Source organism: Phytophthora sojae (assembly GCF_000149755.1).
Source record: "Phytophthora sojae unplaced genomic scaffold PHYSOscaffold_2, whole genome shotgun sequence".
NCBI lineage: Eukaryota > Oomycota > Peronosporomycetes > Peronosporales > Peronosporaceae > Phytophthora > Phytophthora sojae.
The window spans coordinates 4,256,920-4,275,375 of NW_009258116.1; the positions used below are offsets into that span (position 1 = coordinate 4,256,920).

At 54.2% G+C, this 18,456-nt stretch overlaps 6 protein-coding genes across 6 annotated transcripts in view; 4 read left to right on the top strand and 2 right to left on the bottom strand.

Moving 5' to 3' along the window:
- Nucleotides 1–4,223, top strand: part of PHYSODRAFT_284843 (hypothetical protein) — a 58,984-nt gene extending 54,761 nt beyond the window's left edge. Inside the window, exons 3-4 of the mRNA XM_009521075.1 lie at nt 2,846–2,982; nt 3,098–4,223. Coding sequence (XP_009519370.1) covers nt 2,853–2,982; nt 3,098–4,002 — 1,035 coding nt within the window. The 5' untranslated portion in view covers nt 2,846–2,852 and the 3' untranslated portion in view covers nt 4,003–4,223. The remainder of the gene's footprint in view (nt 1–2,845; nt 2,983–3,097) is intronic.
- A 306-nt stretch (nt 4,224–4,529) lies between these two features.
- PHYSODRAFT_478596 (hypothetical protein) lies at nt 4,530–5,292 on the top strand (the record flags this gene model as incomplete). Its single annotated transcript, XM_009521076.1, has 4 exons — nt 4,530–4,647; nt 4,715–4,797; nt 4,862–4,937; nt 5,015–5,292. 4 exons carry the CDS (start codon nt 4,530–4,532, stop codon nt 5,290–5,292), a joined length of 555 nt encoding a protein of 184 aa, XP_009519371.1.
- Nucleotides 5,293–5,367: 75 nt separating this feature from the next.
- Nucleotides 5,368–13,505, bottom strand: PHYSODRAFT_359182 (hypothetical protein; the record flags this gene model as incomplete). The annotated part of the gene is made up of 10 exons (XM_009521077.1): nt 5,368–8,709; nt 8,741–10,937; nt 11,020–11,858; nt 11,921–12,124; nt 12,197–12,313; nt 12,393–12,467; nt 12,556–12,730; nt 12,820–12,926; nt 13,000–13,258; nt 13,357–13,505. The coding sequence occupies 10 exons, from the start codon at nt 13,503–13,505 to the stop codon at nt 5,368–5,370; spliced, it is 7,464 nt and encodes a 2,487-aa protein (XP_009519372.1).
- A 273-nt stretch (nt 13,506–13,778) lies between these two features.
- PHYSODRAFT_349843 (hypothetical protein) lies at nt 13,779–14,674 on the top strand (the record flags this gene model as incomplete). The annotated part of the gene is made up of 2 exons (XM_009521078.1): nt 13,779–14,108; nt 14,190–14,674. 2 exons carry the CDS (start codon nt 13,779–13,781, stop codon nt 14,568–14,570), a joined length of 711 nt encoding a protein of 236 aa, XP_009519373.1. The 3' UTR covers nt 14,571–14,674.
- Nucleotides 14,675–14,968: 294 nt separating this feature from the next.
- PHYSODRAFT_379401 (hypothetical protein) lies at nt 14,969–15,246 on the bottom strand (the record flags this gene model as incomplete). The annotated part of the gene is made up of 2 exons (XM_009521079.1): nt 14,969–15,076; nt 15,148–15,246. Coding segments are annotated over 2 exons (207 nt in total), but the record flags the coding sequence as incomplete, so codon positions are not given.
- A 1,591-nt stretch (nt 15,247–16,837) lies between these two features.
- PHYSODRAFT_296297 (hypothetical protein) lies at nt 16,838–17,845 on the top strand (the record flags this gene model as incomplete). Its single annotated transcript, XM_009521080.1, has 2 exons — nt 16,838–17,209; nt 17,270–17,845. The coding sequence occupies 2 exons, from the start codon at nt 16,838–16,840 to the stop codon at nt 17,843–17,845; spliced, it is 948 nt and encodes a 315-aa protein (XP_009519375.1).
- Nucleotides 17,846–18,456: the final 611 nt, after the last annotated feature.

Genomic DNA, 18,456 nt, shown 5'->3' on the forward strand with positions numbered 1-18,456 from the left:
CCTGTACGTCGCTCTGCTGGTGGCAACCGTGTCCGCACAGGATGGGGCGTGTGAGTGCCTGCAGGACCCGCCGACGAAGGCAAGTGGGTGTGGATTTTCAAGGTATCGTCCCTTTGGTGTCTAACGGCAACGCTTTGCTTTGGTGCCGTTGGTGAACAGAATGCCCAGCCCCTGGTATTCTGCAACTGGTATAACCCCACGAGCTGCTGCCTGCCAGTGCACGACGCGGACATCAACGGCAAGTTCCTCGCACTGATTGAGGCCGGCCCGGCGTGCGAGAAGTTCCAAAATGCGGCCAAGCGCTATCTATCCTTTGCTTTCTGCTACGCGTGCGACCCGGAGGAGCCTACGCACTTCACAACACCGCTGGACACACAGTTCTTCGATGCCAGCACCAAAACAGTGAAGATCTGCGCTAGTGTGGCGATGAACATGGAGCCCCAGCTCTTCTCGGACTGCGGGCTGCTGCTGCCCGATAACAGAGAGACGATCTGTTCGCCCAACTCGCCTGTAGTTCCACACAAAGTTTGGACTGGCTGTCAAGACCGCCAGCATGTCTGCCAAGACAACTCGACAGCGGCATGGTACTGCTCGGACTCGGCATGCGGCGAGGCCGACACACCACCGGGCTTTAACGACGTACCGTGCAATGCTTCACGACATACGTGTGACGGCGTGCTTATGTTCCTCAACGACAACAGGGCAGCGAAGCCGCCCAACTACGAGGATTACCCCGTCGAAATTGTCGATGAGCAACTCTGCCGAGAAGAGTATGGTGAAGAGGAGGCGGCTTCCAGGTGTAAGTGTCTGCACAACCCCTCCGCCTCCACTCGACCAACGCCGCCGCTGGTAATAGTTCTAGCGCTTAGTATCCTTTTGGCACTGGCCAATGTAGCTAATACCACAAGGTAGTGCAAGTAAAAAGAAACTTTATTTTATGCCCGCATGTGGCCGCCGTTAGCGCGATCCTTTTCACTCTCGGTCCGCACTTGCATAGTTTCAAAATCAGCCTTATCGTCTTCCTCTTTCTTATACCCGGCGGCCTTGTTGCCAAACCGCGTGAAGTACGTTCCTTCCACCAAAGCCACGAACTCGGGCCAGAGCTTGAGATGACTCAGCATAATTTTGGCTGCTGCCGTGAGTGGCACAGACAGCATCATGCCCACGACGCCCCACAAAAGCCCCCAGGCCGAAAGCGACAAGATCACAATCACAGGGTCGATCTCGAGCTTGCGGCCGAATACCTTTGGCTCCACAAAGTTGCCCACGAACATGTGAAAGCACATGGGAAGGACCACTGCCAAGAACTTCTCCATCGGGTTCATCAGGTCGGACGGCGTGATGGCGATGATGCAAATTGGCGCGACAGAAGCGATCATCGCTCCAACGTTGGGGATCCAGTTCAGAATAAACGTCAGCATACCCCAGACGATGGCCAGCCCCACGTTAAGTGAAACGTAAACGATCGTAACCAATAGCGCCACGAAAAGCGAGAGAAAGCACTTGAGAGTCACGAAGCGCTGAATATCGTGGTCAATCTTGGACCAAACGCCTCCAGCGTCACTTGCACGTGTGCGTGTGCACAAGAAATAAGTGAGGTAGATCAGGGTCACGAACATGACCGACAGCAAGTCCATCGTCTCCGTAACCACTATGCGCGCCAGCTTGTCAACGTTGTCGTGCAGCGTCGTCGTGATATTCACAGGCAGTCCGATCTGTTCGAGCAAGTGCTCCACGCCCGCGACAAGGTGGTTGTATCCAGTCTGGTAAGCGCCAGCGTCCAGCGCATGAACCGAAAGCACTGTGATGTAGCCTAGCAGTCCGAAGAACACGCACACCAAGCTGACAGCAACCAGCGACGCGAAAGCACGCGAGCAACCACGCGACTTCCGGCGAGCGTGGCGTCCACGGGATGTGCAAACGCAAAGGAAATACTTGGGTGATACGTCGATCACTTCAACCAACGGGTCCACGAGGTACCTACGTCCCAACATGATCCATACACGTCAGACAATTTCCAGGAGCCAAAATACGTTTAAGCCAAAGTGCTGCTCGTACATGAGGAAAATCGCGAGGAAAAAGGGAATCAGCACGGCCTGGAACCACGCCAGCAAGTAGCACGCCGCTGCCAGTCTGCAACAGTCAATTCATCCAAGTCAAGCAGTTAGTACAGTTCACCTCGTAGCACGCCACAACTCGAGAGCCCACCTACCCAGTTGCCAGCAATGCACCTTTAGTCTCAAATGCGAGTTGCCGCACTGGTCCGTCGAGCGCCGCCAAGATGTCGTTGGCCACGTTATTGTAGAAGGGCCGGATGCCGTCGTCGCCGTGGCTGCTGAATGTGTTGTTGCGCTCCGAGATGATGGAAACGGTGGAGGCCGCCGAGGGGGACAGCTGCACGTTGGAGAGGTTGGAGTTGCTGCGCCGCATGGGCGACACGTGCGGCGACTCCATGTCCAGCGACGCGTAGGCCTGCTCCTTCTTGCCCACGAGCTTCATCTTGGTCGGTCGTTTGCAGCGGGTTCTGGGCGTTCAACTCTTGCGGTTGTTGCGCGCAGGAGCGACGTCGGCGAGGTGGAGGTGGTCGCAGCGGGAGGAAGGGCTCGTGCGCGTGAGAAGACCCAAAGGGGAAGTGCGAGACACGGCAGTCCAAGCCTGGTCGCGTGAGAGAGCTGCTGGATGAAATGATGAGGGCACACTTGCTAAGAAAAGGCGTTGGTGTAAAGCACGTAAAATGGTGTTGCTCGAAGTCAGGACGAGGGAAATGTCGTCCGAATGTCGCTCCTTCGCAGCCGCAGAAATTGTGCGGCGAGGGGCCGTTCCAGCTAGATAAAGAGTCCTGCGGAGTCAACATGTCGGCGCTCTCTCCTGTGGCCAAGGCGGCGCTGCGTCACCCCGCGGGGCGCGTGAGCAACAACGGCATCACCGCCGCGGTCTTCGGATCCACGGGCTTCCTGGGCCGCTACGTCTGCGCGCACCTGGGTGCGTCTGCATGAAGTTTCATCCTCTTGACATTCGTCCCGGCGGTCCAGCCACACCTCGATAGCCCTCCTATCGCCGTAATTCTCTAACGATTCTCACACTGTTGCGACCGCAGGCACCAACGGAAACGCGTACGTGCTGCCGTACCGCGGCGATGAGAGCGAGGTGTCGCACCTGCGCGTGTCGGCCGACCTGGGCAACGTGGCGCAGCAGCCCTTCCACCCGCGCGACCGCGACTCGATCTTCGAGGCCGTCGAGGGCGCGGACATCGTCGTGAACCTCATCGGCAAGCACTACCAGACCAAGCACATCCTGCCGTGGTGGATCAACTACACGTACGACGACGTGCACGTGGACGTGGCCCGCACCATCGCCGAGGTGGCCAAGGAGGCCGGCGTGCCCCGCATGGTGCACGTGTCGTCGCTGCTGGCCCAGCCCAACTCGCCCTCCGAGTGGGCCGCCTCCAAGTTCCGCGGCGAGGTTGCCGTCCGCAAGGCCTTCCCTGAGGCCAACATCGTGCGCCCGTCCAACATGTTCGGTCCCGAGGACCGTCTGCTGGTCTGGATCGGTAACCGCCTCAACTACGGCGGCGTGCCTGTCGTCAACAACGGCGACGCCGTGATCCAGCCCGTGTTCGTGAACGACGTGGCCAAGGCTATCTACCACATCACCCAGGACCCCACGATTCAGGGCAAGACCTTCGAGCTCGTCGGCGACGAGGAGTTCACGTACAAGGAGCTGGCCGACTACGTGTTCGACATTACCAAGCGCAACCCGAGCCTGGTCAACCTCCCGCTGCCCGTGGCCCAGGCCATCGGCTACTTCTGCGAGCAATTCCCCGACCCCAAGTTCACGCGCGACTGGGCCACGCGTCTCAGCCTGAACGAGGTCAAGACGTCGGACCTGCCCGGCCTCCGCGAGCTGGACGTGGAGCCGACCAAGCTGGAGAAGGAGGCGCCCAACTTCCTGCTCAAGTTCAACCCCGGTGGCCACTTCCAGGAGGTGTCTGGATACCACTAAGCCATTCCAGCGGCGCGGCGGGCGGGAGCTGGCTGGGTAGGCTGGTCGTTCCAGGCAAGACACAAGGGAACGCCAAGCCTGCAGCTTGTTTGACCTGCTGCAGCGGCTGTCGCTGCTTCCACCAGCGCGGCCGGGGCAGCGGCTCCGCTTGGCCAGGGACAGACAATACCTTATGAGTGACAGGCAATCAATGACCAAAATGAAGGACTACTATCCGCTCGAGTTGTCAACATGCCAAAATGCTGGCGTGCACTGTTGTAAACGATCAGCTTGAGGACCAACAAGTGCATTCTTCATTGCGTTTGCGCAAATCCACAGAGCAGGTCAGAACGCAATACAGTATGCTTGCTGGAATCGCTGCTGCTGCGCCCCGCGCGCGGGCGCTCGCGCTGGTTGCGCCGCACTTCCAGACCGTTGGGGGCGGTGTGCAGACGCAGCAATTGTATGGCACGTGTCGCGCAGCGTCTTCCTCTCTCACCACTAGCAGCAGCAGGTCACAGAGCCAGGATTCGCCGATCTTGCGCTCGATGCTTCAAGTTACCACGACGCAACTCGCCACTGGCCGCCGCCGCTTCTCCACGTCTAGCAGCGATGCCCCGCTGCACTTCGACACTCACAATGTGGTGAAGAGTCTGCAGGAGAGAGGTGCGAGTCGTGTCACGCGCTACCTAACTTGAACTCGGTTCTAATGTTTTGGTGTTGGTTCTGTCAGGCTTCACTGTTGATCAGTCGGAGGCTATTCTGCAAGTGATGAAGGAAGCTATGGCCGCCTCATTGGAAGCCCAGTCACGCATCGTAAGCCACTTGGGTCAATTCATGTGTGTGTTGCTGGTCCTAATTCATTTTCTGCTGTTTCTAGCTGGCAACGAAGTCCGAGCATGTCGAGCTCAAGGCGGAGCTGTCCGAGCGAGTGTTTAACTCGACTCTCAAGTTTGGTGAGTTGCTGCTTTGATGTAGAAGTGGTTGGGCTGGGAAGCGCAGAATTGACACGGATGTGTTATGAAATCTGCAGATATTGCACAGCGCCACTCGCGGGAGCTGCTGGAGCGCGACTTCAACACACTCAAGCAGGACATCCGCATGCTGGAGAAGATCGACTTTGACAAGATCCGCATGGAGATCGCAGAGCTCGAGAAGAAGTTCTTGCTGCAGAAGCAGGCGGAGGACGAGACCCTAAACGAGCTGCGGCTGTCGATGGAGAAGGTAGAGAAGCGGATGCTGCAGTACGCCGTCGGTTTTGCCGGTACCATTATGGCTGTGGGTGCTGCCTTGCTGCGCCTAGTTCTCTAAGGCATCAACTCAACGTCATTTTTCTCTACTTGATGATGATAGCCACTTAAGTGTATTGGTGTGAGCTTAGCGGGTCTATGAGAACTCGGAGGTTCGTGGATTGGACTTGTCATTCACGCGCGAGGTCGCGTTCGCCAGCTTCGAGGCGCTGCCAAGGATGTTGCCGAGCACATTAGCACTGCGCGGAGGTGTCGCATTGCTGCTGCGGGGTCTATTGGTGGTACTTTCGTTCGTGACAGTGCGGTAGCTGCTTCTGCCCGAGGAAGGACGATTGTCAAAGCGAGAGGATGGATGCTCACGGCTGCGATGGCGGTCAGAATGTACTGGAGGAGGGTAGCTGGACTCGGTATACGGTCGTTTCCCTGCAAGGCGCGGGGTACTTGATCGCGTGCGATTAGCCTTCGACGGAGGAGGAGGCTCATTCGCCTGGCAGAACTCCTTTTCCGAAATCGACTGGGGCGGCTTGTTACTAAGAGGAGCAGATGGAGATCGAGACATGCTCCTAGGCTCCGAAGACCCATATCGGCTTCGAATGTCGCGATCGCGCCGGTCATCACCGCGGTATCGACGATCATCCTGTCGATATGCGTCGTTGCTTCGACCACTTCGTCCCCTATCAGCTGAACTCCTGTACTCACGAGATCGGCTGTAGTCGTCACGCCGGGCTTCCCTGGTTGATGAACCCGAGCTTGGACGCTCGCTCCTATGATGATCTGAGGAACTATCGCGTGAGCGTTCACGCGAACCATAGTCAGCATGTCGTCGAGAATCTGACCTCGATGAGCTACCTCGGTCTTGAAAGCTTCGGATCTCATATTTACCTCGCAGATCTGCAGCTGTCGTGGCTGACGTCGATGCACTTTGCTGATCTCGAAAGCTTCGGATCTCGTATTGACCTTGCAAGTCGGCTGCAGACATTGAAGTCTTCACGGATAGACGGGGTTTCTTGAGGCTTGCAGCATCTTCCGAAGCTGTCCCCGCTGGTCTTTTGAGGCCGTCAACAGGCTGTTTTGCCACTTCGCGCGTATCACGAGGAGTTTCCGGTAGACCTTCTGCTTTGACAGGATCCTTCATCTTGTGCTCACTTGCTTTGGGACTCTCACCTTGGGGCGTGCTACGCGCACCCTCGACACCCTTCTCGTTTGGATTAGTCTTTGGGTCGCCCACATCGTCCGCAGATTTCGAGTCTCGCTTGTCATTCTTAGCAGGCTTGTCCGTGGTAGTCTTTGCTGGCTTCACAGAGGGGGCAGACTTTTGAGCCGCTTTCTCATGCATCGACTTGTAGTATTCAGCTAGATCACGGTGTTGTTCACTTTTTAGCCTTTTCGCGACTGCAGGAAACGCCTCCCCCTTCGTGCGAATAATCAGCTTGCGATCGCGGGCACTCTTCACAAGAGCGGCCCAGGTTTCGTCACGCACTAACGTGTTCACGTTACCAACCACATACAGGCAGAACCGGGCTCGCGTGATTGCCACGTTAAGACGCCGGATATCGCGCAGGAAACCAATACCGCCACGTTTAGAAGCTCGGACGCATGAAAATATGATCACATCCTTCTCTCGACCTTGAAAGCCATCCACCGTGTTCACCTCAATCGACACCGTTGTCGGTATCCCAGACTTGGTAATTTCTTGTCGAAGCACGCGCACCTGCTCCTTGTAAGGAGACACAAATCCGACACTCCACTTGTTCTTGCGTACGTCTGCAATGGTTTCGAACATGTTCTGGCATAAGCTGATGCAAAAAGCAGCCTCCACGCGATTGTACTTCGACCCGTTCATATCCTCCTCCCTTGAGTTCTCCACATCATACAGCAGGAAAGGCTGGAAACTGGTGTGCGCATATACACCGGGGCAAACCTTCTGGACACGCTCCATCACGCTCGGGCCATCGGTCAGCATGCCTCCATAAAACCTCTTGGACGGGAAATCACGCAAGAAAGGGTGCATTCGATATTGCACTCGCAGCATTGATGGGGCGACGCCACTTTCTGCTATCCGTTCGAACAGCGATCGGTCGTACCGCGCTTTGGCCGCGACAACACTTTTCACTGTTGCGGGTAGCTGTTTCGGATCACCGACGAGCACAACTCGAGCCACGCGCTCTCGAATAGGAACCAGCGTACTCAGCTCCACTGCTTGCGCTGCTTCATCAATGATGAGGGCATCAAACCCATGCTTTAATTCCGAGAAATCACCACTGCCAGCCTTGGACAACGTGCAGGCAATAATGCTTGCCTTGGACAAAATGGTTTCGGTCATTTTCGCTCGAATCGCTGTCACTTCATCTCGCAAGCGTCGGATTTTACCCGAGCATTCCGTAAGCTGTTGGTGCATCTTGGCTAGTGCTTTTCGGTCCTTTTTCGGTCCATTCGCATCCTCCTCCTTGTTATGAAAATCACGGATGGAGCCGCGCAGTTGTCGTTGTGTGTCTTGGAGAGAGTGCAATTGGATCGCTTTTGGATGGATCGCCATCTCACGCCGGATAATGTGAGGTAAGCAAACCGAATTTACAGTCTCGGACGCATCCTCACCTGCATTGCCGAGACGCACAATTGAGATCCATTCCTCCGACATTGCCTCCGGGTGCACACTCGGCGCTCGTACTTTCGTGACTTTTCCAGAGCTATCCATAAGACCGTCCGTAACAATTCGCAACACGAGCTCGTTAACAGCTCCATTAGACGGAGCGCACAACAGTATGTTGTTGGTTCGACTGGCAGATCGTTCCGATGCTGCTCTCGAGATAACACGGCGCTTCACCACCAAGCTAGACCCCGCCTGGTTCGACGACCGAGATGACAGCTTGTTTTCCAGCCGACTGCGTGAAGAGCCAGCATTCTTCAGGGCTTGGATGCTCGTTCGACTTGGTCCAGCCGACGAGGTATCAGATGATCGACGAAGGATACTTCCAAGAGCAGAGGTAACACCACTCAAGGAAAACGTCGGTGTTGAACCAGCATCCGATGTACGGCTGGTGCCTTGCCCAGCTGTCACACCGCGAGAACGCGCGGCCTCAAAGTTGCTAAACTCTCCCTTGGCTCCGTTCTGACCAGTTGAGCTGGCTTTTGGGCTTATCATTGGCATTACTGCAGTAGCTGGGAGTCGCAAGGATAACAATCCGCTGAGAAGCCCCATGATAGTCTTTGTCTTGCCTGTTCCTGGAGGTCCTTGAAGCAGAGACACACCCATACTGTAGTTATTCAGCACACTATGAATGGACTGCAGCTGTGACGAATTGTACTGAGGCTTAATCGCCTCCCACAGCTCGGGCGATAAAAACCGAGGAGCACGCTCCAACGTGTCTTTCTTGTCCATCAGGCTCGTCCACTTGTCTTTCAATTTCGCGGAAAGAGCTTTGATATCTTTATCGTCGTGCTTGCGCAACTTGTTCACAGCTTTGCCTATGCTGGTAGACTGAACGAAGAGTTAGCATACGACGACATACACGTAAAAAAGCAAGTATCAAAAGCCTCACCCTCAAGTCTGTCAGCATCACGTCCATCTTGTCCAAGCGCTTTAGGAGTTTCACGATCTTTGCCTGACTTTCGCTTGATTTGTCAGCTCGCAGCTCGTCCAAAACCGAGGTGATCGTAATGAGCTCTGATTGTGTCGACTTGTACGCTTCTGGGGTCAGAATAGCCGTTCTCAGGTGCTCTGGCAGCATGTCGACCGAGCGAAGCGCGATGTACTCACGCGCGGACGTGACCAAATTACAGAGTGGGTTTACCTTCCACTCCGAGTCGGCGATTGCACTCGCTGCCAACACTTCAGTTGAGAAAGAGCACACACTTGCAGTAGCGTTGTCCAGCTCGCCATCATTCAGGAAGAGCACTTTAACGGATTCCTCTTCTTCATTCTTGCTACTCTTCTTCGTTGCCGACGTCTGCCTGCGCCCCTTTTCAGTCTCACTGATCAAAATCACTCCGAGGAATTCACGCTTTCCCATAAACTCACTCTGGTTCTGGCTTCCCACTGAAATTTGCAGGAGCACCACGTCACCATTTCGGAACAGCTTCTCGTTGAAGCCTCTGCTTGGTCGTCCTTTACCTCCAAACTTCGACTGGGAGCTCGCGAGTAAGCCCTCGTCCTTTTGAACGATGCTAAAACTAATGCACCGCATGCCTTCTCTTGGTTTTTCGGACTCATAACGCAAAAGGTGACCCCCATTGCCGTAAGAGCACTTGCGAAGACCCTCTTGAACCTCGTTATTGCATTCCTCCACCATCAGCGGGAGGAAGGCACGAACATAGTCTGCGCTTTTCTTGAATGTCAATGCAGGCGCTTCTAGCTCCTTATCAGATCGCTCGTTTTGAAACTCGCCCGACAAAAGAACGGGCATGCAGACTTGCAACAGCTGCCGGTAAAAGGGCAGCAGTGAGCAAACTGCAATCGGCTTCCGCGTGGTTTTAATCCGATGAAAGAGAGCTGCAAAGCGTAAATCGGTATCTTCTTCCTCCTCCTCTTCATCTTCCGGTTGATTCACCGCACGCTCTGTGCTCTGTTGCCGCTCTACTCGAATCGCCTTGTTCGAACCTGGATGTGAGTGTGAAATTCCCTTGATGACTTGCGCCATGTCAAATGGAGTCTTTGACTGTTGCGCTTGTCCTCTAGGAGACGGGTCCCTCTTTGACGGTGCATGGTACTCTACTTCGGAGTAAAAACTGTGCTGCTTTCGAGCGGCCGCTTCGTTTGACACCTCTTCAATACCAGTGAGATCCACCATTGCACGGTTTTGGGCTCTTGCTGCCGACTTTCCACTCATTGGCCGAGTACTTGAGCTCAGCATACTCGTAGTAGAAGATTTAGCCCTTGGAGGAAGCTTAGACTTCGACCGAGAAGTCATATCCACAAAGTTTTGCCTTCCACTTGATCCTGTCGAACGCTTCGTAAAGAAATTCGAGGTTTGGTCCAGCTGACGGAACTTCTTGGTCATGCGTCCGAAGTCGGTAGACTGTTTAGACTCGATAGACGCAGCCTCTCCCTTTATGCTATCGATCATTGTGAGGGTGGGTTCGTCAAGCCGAGTGTTTCCTTGCACAAGACATCCCAAGACTGTCATTAGCAGTTCAGCAGCTCGTTTCTTTTCGGACACTGCGCCTCTCGCAATGCACTCGACCAATGGTGCAATGAGCGCTACCACACGCTTACTTGATGCAGTCGGGTCTTTCAGCACCGACACCCAGAACTTCCAGAACGAGATTCCAAAATCAAGGCACTGTACTCGAGTTGCCTCAGTTATTTCCACCGTGATTTTCGCTTTCGGGTCAAACAAGCTGGTCAGTAGAGTGATCAGAAAATCGTTAATCAGGCTGGGAAGCTTTAGCAGATGCGCCGCCGCGATACCGGTGTCCGTAACTTGATTCGACGAGCTGGCCATCGCTTTTGCAGTCGACGCTTTTTGGAAAGCTTTCTGTAGGTCACCGCCCAGCATGTCGAAGACGCGAGACCACACAAAAATAAGCTTCTTCACGGCAGGCAAACAAACCGCCTCCGAAAAACCATAAAGTCGCATCGACTGAAGCATCGAAAGTTGACCGCGCAAAAATGCCTCAGCATTTCGGTGAACAGAAATGAGGAGAGCCTCCAACGGAGAGGGCACTTGTGTAGGTCTCTTCTTGTCGGCAGCGTATTGACCGATTAGTCTGTATAGCAATGCAACAGCAAACAGCAATTAGACTTGCGATGCTTGACACTCTACACTGTGAACAACGCATACGGACGAACCTTTTCACCTGCAGGTCAACGTCGTTGGTTGGACTCAGGTAGCATGCACTAATGTGCTGGGACACCACTGGAAACCCGAATGGATTAGCCAAGCCCTTGCGCAAAACTTCGTCACACATTCGTTGGAGATATTGTTGGGTCAGCATTTCGTATTGTCGCAATGTGTCTGCAAATTGCTGAAGGTTTTCGCTCGGGCTGGGTTGAGCAGCAACAGCATTTAGCAGCTCGGACGTCCCTCCAATAGATTCGAAAAGTGCTCCATGAACTTGAAGCGGTATTGTCGTGATTGAATCCCACGAGCATAGCTTCCTCAGTAAGTCGGTGGTGATTGGTTTTCCTTTAGTGACGGATTTTTCGATCAACCCATTGCCTCCGCCTTTATTAGCTGCTATGCTTGTATACACGACATGACGCGCGAGCTGCAGGTGCTTGCTCAGAATCAGGGCTGTGGTCTCTGCTGCTACGTCGACAAGCGACTCAACATTGTTGGGCCTCACGACTACTCCACACAAGTGATCCATCCACAGCTGCTCCAAATTCGTATCTTCTCCAAGCCCGGAGCCGCACGGCCACCAGAAGGCACTTTCCGAAACAGAATAGTCAATAGAAATTGATTCAGAAAGTGCTCCTTCGTCTCGACCCACACCGCTTGCGGCAGCGCTTTTCACAGAACCAGGAATGCGATGTTCATAACAATCACTCAGAATGGTAAATGCTGCCCTTGACGATGCCACTACAGCGATTGAGTCGTAATGCTTCGGGCGGAGATTCTCGACGATTAAATATCGTAAGAGCTCACTCCGCGTCTTCAAATAAAAGTCAAGTTTGTCCTCATTGGACTGCACAACGGGTTATGAGAGCGCTATTTACAACAGAGCAATGGGTAATCTGTACTACTTACCGCTTGGCTGGAGACTTGAGGTGGCCGCATTGCCAAGAGCAAAGGTGGCAAAAGCTCAATAAACTGTTTTGTAACAAATACCCGCCATGACGAGCGACGGCAGTGCTGCATGACCAAATTCAGCACCAAATCGGGAGTGCTTAAGTGGTGATTCCAGAACCGATGTCCAAGACATCGCAGAAGCACTGCAAAACACTTGGTAACCTGCATCAAATAAGACATACTGAAGTATAAGTCGACGTGAAAACATAGTAGTAGTTCCCAGCTGTCACTTACCACCAACATAATGGTTTGTTCGTCCGAGGGGTCCGGGTCCTGGAGATAGTTTAACACGAGACCCGGAATCGTATCGAACGATTCTAGCATGATTTCCAGACTGTCTGCATCCATTTGCTACGCAGTGGGAAGTCAAAAAGCAAGTTAAAATGTGCAACTTCCCCGTACCAATATGATGTTGTGCACTGTGGTTCACCTGCATAACATTGTCAAGCGCAGACCATAATATCTTTTTAGTCGGTGTCTTGACACAGTTTGTTGGCTCCAAGAACTACGGCGATAGACAAGGTATGAGTGCGTATGTTAGTCAATTAAAGCGTACAAAAGCGATAGCCGAAATCTAGCTCAAAATTACTCACGTTGTGAAGATCTTCTGTCGATTTCAGCTCCAGAGATAGCACCGATTTGTTGAATGCTTCACTTTCCAATATATAGACCCACTCCTCCATCACGTCGCGGAAGTATTGGTCTTCGCCGTTATCGCCAGTTAGCTGTATTTTACCAAAGTGCTGCACCATTCGTTGGGCCCATTCACTGCGAAAAAACACCACGTCGAAAAGATCATTGGCAAAAAATGTCAACAGGTAGTAGGACTCCAGTAAGTGCACTCAAATGATCCGCACCGCACGCCAGAGTCTGGTGACACCAATAGCTGATAAAGCCCAGCACATCCACGGAGGCTCTCCAGGTCTGAATTATTCTTCACTTGAGAGAACGGAGACGAAGTCCACTAAATACACACAAAAGCAAACGTTAGCCATCAGTTGCTCCATTGTAATTCAACCAATTCACCTGCCGCTCACCTTCGAAAGCACTCGCACAACGCGGAAGTCTGAGAGCAGCCGCCGCTGGCTGAGCACTTCGTAGAGCGTGAGAGCTACAGCCTTCGACGTCTCCTGCTGCGCGCTAGCCATGCCCATGGACTTGTCCGTCAGCTGCCGCTGGATCCGATCTGCATCCAGTCCTTGCAGCTTGACGAAGAACGCATGGATGGACTCGGGCGTGAACTCGAACTCCAGCTCCACGTGGACGCTCGGCATCGACGCGTGGTAGATGTCCACACTACACGAGCAGAAAGGATTGATTAATTAATTAATTATCCCGGCAATGCAATCCATGCACTGTATTGTGCAAGCTCAGGCGTATAGTATGCCGCCTACCACTTCGTGCAGGCGCCCAGCTGCTGCTCCATGCGCTTGTAGAAGACGCAGACGCTCTCAGACGCCGGGTAGAGCTCCAGCACGCGCATCATGAAGACCATGAGCGGCGAGTAGCCGCACCACCAGTGGCGCATGTCCAGGCTGCCCATGAGGAACTGGCCCACGCGACTGTACAGCCGCTGCTTGAGCAGCGCCGTCTGCTTGGTCTGCTCCAGCTCGCATAGCTGCCGCACCTCCTCCTCCAGCGCGCGCGCCTGCGCCTCCATGGCCTTGGCGGTGGTTTTGCAGTGGCAGTGAAGTCGATGAATGTGGTGTGCGCCACACCGCATCTTGAAGATTGCTTACATCTTCTTGGTCCATCAACCAAAGCGATGCGTATCAATCTGTGCCGCTGATGCCGGCACATCTCGACTGACGACGCCATGGTGCTGTCCCGCAAGGTCCTGGCCTTCCTGCTGCTCGCGCTGCCGCCGACGGCCGTCTCGGCGCTCAGCTACTTCGTGGGCGGAGCGAGCGGCGCCACGGCGGTGGGCGTGGGCGCGCTCTCGGGCTTCGCCTTCTGCGACCTATGGTACTTCCTGCGCATGGGGCTCGACGCGCTCACGCCGGCGCCGCGCGGACCCCGCCGCCACCTGTTCGCCGTGAGCAAGGTGCCGGGCCGCGTCTGGCTCATGGACATCGACCGCAACGGTCACTGCAACAACGCGCGCTTCCTGCGCGAGTGCGGCTTCGGTCGCCGCGATCTGTGGCAGGTACGGCGGCTTGTGCTTGATAAGAGGGAGAGGTATCATTTACGAGCGATCTAACCTGTGTATTTGTGTGGCGTGTTGCAGCACAACGGTGTGTGGGAGGTGCTGACGGCGGCGGGCGGCAACCTCGTGGTGGGCTCGCAGACTGTGCGCTACCGGCGCGAGCTGTCTTTCGGTCAGGCGTACACGCTGCAGTCGCGCCTGCTCTGCTGGGACAAGCGCGCGTTCTACGTGGAGCACCGCTTCGTGACCAAGGGCGCCAAGGGCGAGTTCGTGAACGCCGTCGTGCTGGTCAAGAACTCGGTGCTGGGCCCGCTGAGCCCCGCGCAGATCGTGGCAAAGCTGCCGGCGCTGCAGTCGGACGAGGAGGCCAACCCGACCATGCCCGCGGACATCGCGGCGTGGATCGAGAGCAACAACGCCTCCAGCAAGATGCTGCGTGCCGAGGCCTCGGCTCTTCAGTGATGACGTCGCCCCGTGACGGAACACCGGCGCCGCAGTACAGTACCTAGCTTTTTTAGAACCTGCTCCTCACGCGCTGATGAATACCATCCGGTTTTTTAACAGCTTGAAGTGAGCCATTGCGCATCCAATGTGGGCACCTCGTCATGGCTGTCCGGCGGTGCGAGTCCGACCAAGAACATGCAATGGGGGGAAGCCATCACCACCGCCAGAAAAGCTAAAACGCTCGTGTTCCGAATAAATATCGCGTCGCAATACCCTGCTGTACATCCGTCCACCTTCCACTGCACACGCACGAGGTGCGCGGGGCCGGAGGCTGCCGCGATGTGCAGTTGCTCCCCCGCCGCGAGATTTTCTCCATGCATTGCCTGCGTCTGGCACGTCTATTCCTCCTCCTCGCACTCGTCGTCCTCGGAGATCGAGTTGAGCCCCGACGCCGACTTGCTCGACGGCGAGGTGGCGATCTCCGCCGCCACGCCCGTGAACGCGCGCCGCGAGAACGACAGCTCCTGCGTTGCAACGCCATTGCGGCCGGTCGGTTAGTGTGTCAGTGATACAGTCGGGCAGCTCCACGGCGCACCTCGAGGATCAGCTGCGCCATCTCGTCGTCCGCGGGGAGCGACATGAAGGAGCGGAGCTGCTGCTGCGCGCTCAGGCTGGGGTGGCTGAGGCTCTCCATGTGTGCCAGGCGCGTGCGGTGCGGCCGAGGGGGTCAGCTCCAAAGTGCGAGAGCGCCCGCGATGCGACGAGCGAAATGAAGCGGGCAAAGGGAGCAATCCAACCGTTGCCAGCGGCAAATGCAGGCAGGGTACGTCTGCAACTCGAATCGCTAAGTACGATATTGGATTTTCGACCAATCAAACAGCTAGTAGTGACGTCACCGACGTGCCCCCGACGCTCAAAGTACTGTAAGCATTCCCCATGTCATCGCATACACTCCAACGTGTCCCCCCTTTTCAAGTTTTTATTTTCTAAAGGCACGGTATTAGATTTCAAAGTGCAAGAGCACCGGTCCGAAGCAGCAGTTTTAGCTTCTCCCCCTTCATCCCCACCTCCTTTGGCAACGCTGCGTGCAGGATGGTATAGCGGTTATCGGTCGCTTTCGCTCGGGCGTCATGTTCACACGAATTGCCCTCTCTGTCATACCTGTCCAATAAGTTCCCCTCAAATCGAGACTGATTTAACAAGGTATTTTTTACTGGGATAGGATGCAACGTTAGTGCTGCTATCGCAGACCAAAATAGGATTATACTGGGATAGGAAGCAACGTTAGTGCTGCTATCGCAGACCAAATCGGATTATATCCGTGGTACGTCAAGTCAAACAATGACCCCTCTTGACATGGTACATTGTGTTGAAACCGGTACTACTCCGGTGCCGTACTGGACCCTCCAAAAGGTTTATATGCGAGGGCAGATCGAACCGGTGCGCTACCGACAACACTGGTATGAAGCAGTAGAGGAACAAAATGAAGTGAAGAGACCAATTGAAGCAGACTGTACAATAGCACTAGTTTGTATTTATTACAAGATCCAAACAGATTTCAACCAAGGTTCGCATTTTTAAGTTTGTAAAGTGTTGCCAGTTGCCAGTTTGAACTGGCAAATTCCCGGGCAGATGCTACGGCTGCGAATCAGGCGCAGGAGATGACCGTAGCCAATATTAAAAGTAATCAATAAAAAATAAAGACGGGGGTTATATCAAAATCCTCCTATCCCAGCCTTCGCGAAGCCCTGGTTCTATGGGGGAAAACGTTGGAGTGGGGTCTGTATATGATTTTCTGCATTCCTACGGAAGTGCTGTTTTTCTTCGATGTAACCGCGGCTGACGGATCCGTCACGCACCAGTTCCGCAAGTGCCCAGCCAAGCCCAAGCAGGCTTGGAAAACTGGGTACTCCAACGTCCGGAAACATCTCATCAGTTGTATCGGGGCTGACTACATGAACAAGTTTGCGCAAGCGAAAAAGGATCAAGGAAACCCGCTCGGTTTTGAGAGGGAGAAGTTCGTCTCGAACCGAGAGCTCTCTTCGTTTCGTTGGATTGAGTGGGTTGTTATGCGTGACATGCCCCTCTCGGAGGTGGATAATGCGTTAACACGCTCGATGTCTCAGCTCGACCCGATTTGCAGCAACACTCTCATGCTGTACATCACGCAATTGGTCCCCTTGGTTGAAAACCGAATTGTCAACATCTTGCCTTTCTTCTTCGGCATCGTGTTTGACGGGTGGGCCGATGTGTCTACACACTACATCGCGGTCATCGTCACGTTCATGGAGAATGAAGTGTACTACGAGGTGTTGCTGGGCTGTTCCCCTCCGTTAAACGAGAAGTCGTACACGGCGGAGGAGCACTACGCTCTGCTAGAGTCTGTACTGGGTATCTACGGCAAGTCGATCAAGGCTCCAGTAGTCATCATTGGCGACAACTGTTTGACTAACAAGGCACTCGCTGACTTGATGGGGGTTCCTCTGATTGGATGCGGGTGTCACAAGCTGAATCTGGCTGTAAAAGCCTACCTCGCCCGACGGCCAGCAGTAGAGAAGACGATTGCCAGGGTCGACAAAGTTGTTTCGCAGCTGCGAAATCTGAAAGCTGCCGGAGCGCTCCGCGAGCTGACGTCGCTGACCCCCATCAAGCGCAATGTGACCAGGTGGTCATCGACGCACAAAATGCTTGAACGCTTTTTGCGCCTTGAATGGTAGGCCAGACAACTGGACGACATTGACTCGATCGGTCGTGCTGACTCGGAACGCCTTAAAACAATTATCCCGTCACTCAACGATTTCAGAAGCATCATGACCGACCTGCAGAAAAAGGGCCAGCATATTGGTGCTGTCCACGAGACTTTTGGCCTAATGACCAAAGATTATCCTGAGCTCAAGGATTATCTCGCTGCCGATGCAGCTATTGCGCACAACCCGCTCTTCGAGTCCGCGGTGGTCAAGATCATCAACGGGGAGAAGGATAGTCTCACCGTCGAAGAAAAAGACCAGGTTGCCTGCTTCTTGCTGCCTTCGGCCTCAGCAGCGTCGGCGACACAGCGTCGTCCAATTCAAAGTCGTGACAAGAAAACGTATGCCAGCCAACTACGTGAACGCAAGCGACAACGGATGACACCGAGCGAGGAGTATGCCGACCTTCGTTTTATTACTGGGACGTCGGCATCGGAAGAACGACGTTTTAGCAGTGCCATGCACGTGTTAAGATCGACGCGGAAGCGATTGACCCCGGTAAATTTCGAGAAGCTGCTCTTTCTCAAGCATAACCGTCATCTTTGAAATACCGACCTTGTAGCACAGGCGATGAAGGCAGCATCATCGGGAGCGGTAACAATGCAGTAGTTATGTCCGCAGTATTGCAGTTAATATTGCGAGCATGACCAGCATTGCAGTTCTTATTGCAAACTTAATGTATACTCCAATACATATTGCTACTCATAGTTCTCTTTACAATGCCCTCCCGTACAGTTGTGGCCATCACTGATACGAGGGTGTCATATTCGATCTTTAAATTTGTCTCTAAATATCAAAGATGCACAGGTACGACATGCCAAAGGTTCCTGATATATGCCACAATTTATAGAAGGTTGCTTGTTGAGGGTGTGAGGGTAGAGGTGGTACCTTCAGGATAAGTCAATACAAAAAATAAGCTAAAACTGGTACAGTTACCAGATCAGAGGCCGCATACCTTAAAGTACCTCGGAGCTTATTGAGACCACATTTACGTCTCACCAGACGGATGGTGAGGATATGCCGATCTATCAACTCTCGAAGGCCTTGACATATAGGCCGATAAGGCAGTTTTGGGCGGCGTCTAATCGGATGCCGTTGTTCATCAAACGGGAAGCCTCCATGTGCAACCCATGTCGTCGCATACAGGCCCGTTTCCC